The sequence below is a fragment of the Mustela erminea genome, chromosome 11, assembly GCF_009829155.1.
Source record: "Mustela erminea isolate mMusErm1 chromosome 11, mMusErm1.Pri, whole genome shotgun sequence".
NCBI classification, from domain to species: Eukaryota; Metazoa; Chordata; class Mammalia; order Carnivora; family Mustelidae; genus Mustela; species Mustela erminea.
The window spans coordinates 54,025,752-54,031,247 of NC_045624.1; the positions used below are offsets into that span (position 1 = coordinate 54,025,752).

Sequence of the window (5,496 nt, forward strand, 5' to 3'; positions counted from 1 at the left end):
ACACACACACACACACACACACACAAATTTCTCCCTCACACCAAACACACTCACACACCACCTCCCCTCACTCTTTACTGCCCTGTCCTTCTTCTCTCCCTAGGTTTGTCACTCATAGTTACACTACAGTACACTCACACCCTTCCCCCAACACTTTACTGATCTGTCCCTGTACCCTCCTGTCACACATGGTTATATTGTCACCCGTAACACCCGCTCCCTTCTCGGCACAGTCTACCCTCCTCCCCCTCCGCCGACTACCCCTTACCCCCGCCCCCGGTCTGCACTGTCTTCTTCTCAGCTTGGTCACACACGCACAGGGTTACATTGTTGCACACTCACACACCGCTTTGGAACACACGCGCAGTCCCTCGCGCCCCTCCCGCTACCCCCCCCCCCCCCCCCCCCCAGCGGCGGCCCGCGGCGGCGCCGATGACCTCACGGCGCGCGCGCGGCGCGGCCCGGCGAGGCCGCAGATTGGCTGGCCGCGCCTCCGCGGCACTTCAAAGCCGGAGAGGGAGCTACAATTGTGGTGGAATGGGCGGAACTGATCATTGTATTGCACACCTCTAAAAAAAACACTGCCTCTGATTTATCAATATAAAAAAGATCCTCTGAGAGGAGGAGGGCACTTTTGTGTGATGGCAACTTCACTTCTAGGGGTGAGTCTCAGGATTTTCTCTTGCTGGTTTAATTAGTTTCCTTTTATTGCCGATCGGAGGGGGTTAAAGTCGCCCCGGCCAGGCCACGGGCTATCAGTCTCTATTGAGAGCGTTTTTTTTTTTTCTCCCCCCTTTAAATACAAGTGAGTTTGGAGAAAAGAAAGAGGGGGAGAGGGGGGCAGAGTCACTTTTTTTCAGCGCAGGAAAAGGTTCGAAGGGCATTTAGACAAGCCACCTCGCAGCGCCCGGCCGCTCCCTGCCCGGGAGACGTGCGCCCAGTCCATTTTATATGCGACGATTTCGGGGGTAAAGAGTCCTCTCTTTTTCCTCCTGAGCAAACTGCAGATTTTCCCTCTTCCCCTTAAAAATACCGCAGCCCGTCTTGTCTTGCAGGTACGTTGAACCGTCTCTCTCTCTTTTTACTACTGTAGACTTTTTTTTTTCCCCTTAAGAAAATAAAAAGAAACCAGGAAGAGCGAGCGAGCTCTCTAGTTTGACCTCTTTTGGCCTGGGAGAAACAACCCAGCATGGGTTTCTGGGGACCGGAACAGGATTTTCAAAGCTCTCTCTGGATTACAGGGGAAGCGCTCTTAAAAGCAATCCACTGGTCTTTCCCCAGACTTCTCGGCAAAGGAAACTTCCTTCCTCCCCAAACTGGACTTTTTGCTTGCTTGTTTGTTTCGAAGTGCCTGGGGCCTTGTGTGCACGGGAGTGTTGTTTTAGGTGAGAATACTTGTCAAACTCTTCTTTAGCATGGCGCTTTGCTCCCGAGTCAGACGCCGGCAGCCCAACTTGTCCCCTCCCGTAGAGTAGGAAGCAGCCGGGTGCCAGGGCTGTTGGGGGAGCCAGGTGAGTTGGTGGCGGCGTGCCGCAACGAGAGATGGGGTGCCGTGGGGCGTTTTGGAGGTTACCGGAGGACTGATGCACATTTCTTTCCTCCCTCCCCCACCGGACTTTTGCCCACCTCCCCCTCCCCCACCTTTCTCTCCTCCTTCCCGCAGGAAGAACCGAGGTTGGGATCCACTCCTCTGGCCATGCTTGCTGCTACCTGTAATAAGATCGGCAGCCCCAGCCCGTCTCCCTCCTCCCTCTCGGACAGCTCTTCTTCCTTCGGCAAAGGCTTTCACCCCTGGAAACGTTCCTCGTCCTCCTCCTCTGGCAGCTGCAACGTAGTGGGTTCCAGTCTCTCGAGCTTCGGCGTGTCGGGGGCCTCCAGGAACGGCGGTACGTCCTCTGCTGCGGCGGCGGCCGCGGCGGCCGCGGCGGCGGCGGCGGCCCTGGTGTCTGACTCGTTCAGCTGCGGCGGCTCGCCGGGCTCCAGCGCCTTCTCCCTAACCTCCAGCAGCGCCGCCGCGGCCGCTGCGGCCGCCGCGGCCGCCGCCTCCAGTTCGCCCTTTGCAAACGACTATTCGGTGTTCCAGGCCCCCGGTGTTTCAGGGGGTAGCGGCGGAGGGGGCGGCGGCGGCGGCGGCGGCTCCTCGGCGCACTCGCAGGACGGCTCCCACCAGCCCGTGTTCATTTCCAAGGTGCACACCTCGGTGGACGGGCTGCAGGGCATCTACCCGCGCGTGGGCATGGCGCACCCGTACGAGTCGTGGTTCAAGCCTTCGCACCCAGGACTGGGCGCCGCCGGCGACGTGGGCTCGGCCGGCGCGTCCAGCTGGTGGGACGTGGGCGCCGGCTGGATCGACGTGCAGAACCCCAATGGCGCGGCGGCGCTGCCCGGCTCGCTGCACCCTGCCGCCGGGGGGCTCCAGACCTCGCTGCACTCGCCGCTCGGAGGCTACAACTCGGATTACTCGGGCCTGAGCCACTCGGCCTTCAGCAGCGGCGCCTCCTCGCACCTGCTCAGCCCCGCCGGGCAGCACCTCATGGACGGCTTCAAGCCAGTGCTGCCGGGCTCCTACCCGGACTCGGCCCCGTCGCCGCTGGCCGGCGCTGGGGGCTCCATGCTGAGCGCTGGGCCGTCGGCGCCGCTGGGGGGCTCCCCGCGCTCCTCCGCACGCCGCTACTCCGGCCGCGCCACCTGCGACTGCCCCAACTGCCAGGAGGCGGAGCGGCTGGGCCCGGCTGGGGCCAGCCTGCGGCGCAAGGGCCTGCACAGCTGCCACATCCCGGGTTGCGGCAAGGTGTATGGCAAGACGTCGCACCTGAAGGCGCACCTGCGCTGGCACACGGGCGAGCGGCCCTTCGTGTGCAACTGGCTCTTCTGCGGCAAGCGCTTCACGCGCTCCGACGAGCTGCAGCGGCACCTGCGGACCCACACGGGCGAGAAGCGCTTCGCCTGTCCTGTCTGCAACAAACGCTTCATGCGCAGCGACCACCTCAGCAAGCACGTGAAGACGCACAGCGGCGGCGGCGGCGGCGGCTCGGCGGGCTCTGGTAGCGGCGGCAAGAAGGGCAGCGACACCGACAGCGAGCACAGTGCCGCGGGCAGCCCGCCCTGCCACTCCCCGGAGTTGCTGCAGCCCCCGGAGCCCGGGCATCGCAACGGCCTGGAGTGACGCGTATCCCGCCGCGGCCCTTCTCCTAGACCCCCTCCCATCCCGGTCCGCTTGGGTCCCGTCTGTCCTGGCCTCCGCTCCAGCCTCTTTCCACTGTCCATCCTGCTCGCACTTTGTCTCCTTCAGTCTCTCTCTCTCTCTCTCTTTTGACTCACTCTGTGACTTTACTTTGTAAAGGGGATATGGACGTGTAAGTAGCACCCATTGCTCTCCTGGGCCCTGGCTTTTTCATCTCACCAGGTAACACTCTAGGAGCCCCGTACAGCTGTAACCGGCGCCTTGCCGGGTCTTTATTTTCCGTCCTCTCCTCGTCCTCTCTCTGCCATCCCCAAGTTGTATCGTTTAGAGGGAAGCGGTCGCTGGAGGTAGAGCCGGACGGATCTAGTGTCTGGGAGACGCGGGGCCTCGGCCGGAGCGGGAACGGCTCCGCTGAACTAGGTTGTGCTGCGCGGTGGGGAGGAGGAGGCAGGAGGCCGAGGCAGGAGGCCGAGGCAGGAGGCCGGGCATCCCCGCTGGAGCAGCCTCCAGCGAGGCTGGAGAACCACAGTCTTGGCGGTCTCGGCTTCCGAGAGCCCTGCCTGGCCGCTGCGTGCCGCTGCCCTCCCTGTTCAGAGCGGTCGCAAATACGTGGGGGTGTCCACCTGGCGGCCCCGAGACCCGGAGTTTGTAGAGTTAGCTCTCCCAACGTCAGCTCTGCCTCTTTTCCTTTGTTCCCTGAGGTGGAACCGATTCAAGTTTCAGCTAAGGGCAGTCCTGGTGAATCGCTGCAGCAGCCTTCTTTCATCTTTATAACATTTTCTTAAAAAATAAAAAACTAAAGAAAAAATACAGCATCCTTCTACTTGGTTCCCCTCTAGATAGTTTGCCCTCTAGCAGTGACCAAGTCTTTCTTTCGAAACTGCTAACGTTGATCCCAAAGTTATTTTGATTGCATTAACTTAACTTATGGGGTGGGGGTGGGGGCGAGGGTAGGTGTCTTTTTCTTATGCAAAAATGCCCCTTTCCGGTGAGACCAGATTAACTATCTCCGTGTTTGTCCTTTTCTACCTCGTTTTTCACCACTCCTGAGCATAATCTCCCAATCTTTTTTTGCTAGTCCAGCCACCGGTTTGTATTGTACCCATTACTGTAAATTCTTGGAATTCATTGAAGATTCTTAGGGTTAAACTTTTTTTTTGCGTGTGATTTAAACTTATAAACAAGTGAAGAAGCTATCGTTTATTTAAGACGAGGCTGTAGTTTAAATGCCAAAAGAGGGAAAATAGGAATAAAAAACTTTGTAAAATATATCAAAACCTAATGGTTTGTACAACTGGAGAATCCTTCTAGATTAGTTACCAATTAATTATAACTCCACCAGTGTATGGGTGTGAGGTGCAGCTGTCCAGGAGACGATTTTGTATAGTATTTTTCTTGTATATTACTTCCAGTAAATATTTGAAAATATATTGAAGTAAAGTTGATTTTTTTTTCTTTTTTTGGTCACACAAAATACTAAGAGTTATTGTTGCAGTTCTGATGAGCTGCTGGTATTTTGAACTCACTTCTGGAGGTGCAGAGCCACAAACGCACTTTCGGGGCTTAGTTTTGCTCGAATATGAATTTAGATAGGTATCAAACTGTAACTAAGACAATATTTGATAAATGTGGGATGACATTTAATTTAATGGAGCATGTACTTCTTTGCATTTGCTGGCAGTTCAGGCATAGTTAAAGTGAGAGTTCTCCTATATTTCATAATAACTGGGTCTGCCAAAACCCATGTATTAAATAAATTGTCCAAGTGAAACTCAACTAACTTTGGCCTTTGTGTATTTCCTGAAGGTAATATTGTTAACTGTTAATAAACACTCCTGACACTACATTTAAATGTTTGCAGATTCTGCAAACTAATTGCTCATTGTAATGTTGAAATAATTTGGATATTTCACATTGAAATGAAAAGCCTTTCTCTGGAACATTTTAGACTTGCATTTTAAATGCATGAGATGTAATTGATTTATTTGTAATATTTTAAATGGTATTAATAAACTCAGATAAAAGACTAGGCCAGTTAATTTGTATTTTTTTTTCCTTTTTAAACTATGGACATTTGCATTTTATCTTCAGTTAAATGTCTAATTTAAACAAAATATAACCCTGTTTTTTTGTGGTAATATTTAAATAACTGCCTTTAAGATATTACTTAGATGGAATGATCTATTTGGCAAATCTGTGTTTCTCTATTTACCAAGATTAAGATTATAGTGTCTAAGAAATGTAATTAATTATTTACCAGTAGATTTAGCTCAAAGCATCAGGATTTACTGACCTCTTCAAATTTGTACTAA

At 54.0% G+C, this 5,496-nt stretch overlaps 1 protein-coding gene across 6 annotated transcripts; it reads left to right on the top strand.

The window, feature by feature from the left end:
• The first annotated feature begins 546 nt into the window (after window positions 1–546).
• Window positions 547–5,208, top strand: SP8 (Sp8 transcription factor). 6 transcript variants are annotated; one of them, XM_032305717.1, is made up of 3 exons: window positions 547–662; window positions 1,415–1,511; window positions 1,664–5,208. In XM_032305717.1, the coding sequence occupies exon 3, from the start codon at window positions 1,697–1,699 to the stop codon at window positions 3,164–3,166; it is 1,470 nt and encodes a 489-aa protein (XP_032161608.1). In that variant the 5' UTR covers window positions 547–662; window positions 1,415–1,511; window positions 1,664–1,696; the 3' UTR covers window positions 3,167–5,208. The 6 variants fall into 6 exon arrangements, with proteins under 6 accessions (XP_032161608.1, XP_032161606.1, XP_032161611.1 ...); XM_032305718.1 differs by lacking the exon at window positions 547–662 and adding an exon at window positions 799–1,055; XM_032305715.1 differs by lacking the exon at window positions 1,415–1,511.
• Window positions 5,209–5,496: the final 288 nt, after the last annotated feature.

Bases quoted from the DNA above. Each gene is read 5' to 3' on its own strand.
- SP8 (XM_032305715.1), top strand. From the start codon at position 642: ATGGCAACTTCACTTCTAGGG. The intron at 663-1,663 runs GTGAGTCTCAGG...TCCTTCCCGCAG, and splicing joins TGGCAACTTCACTTCTAGGG to GAAGAACCGAGGTTGGGATC.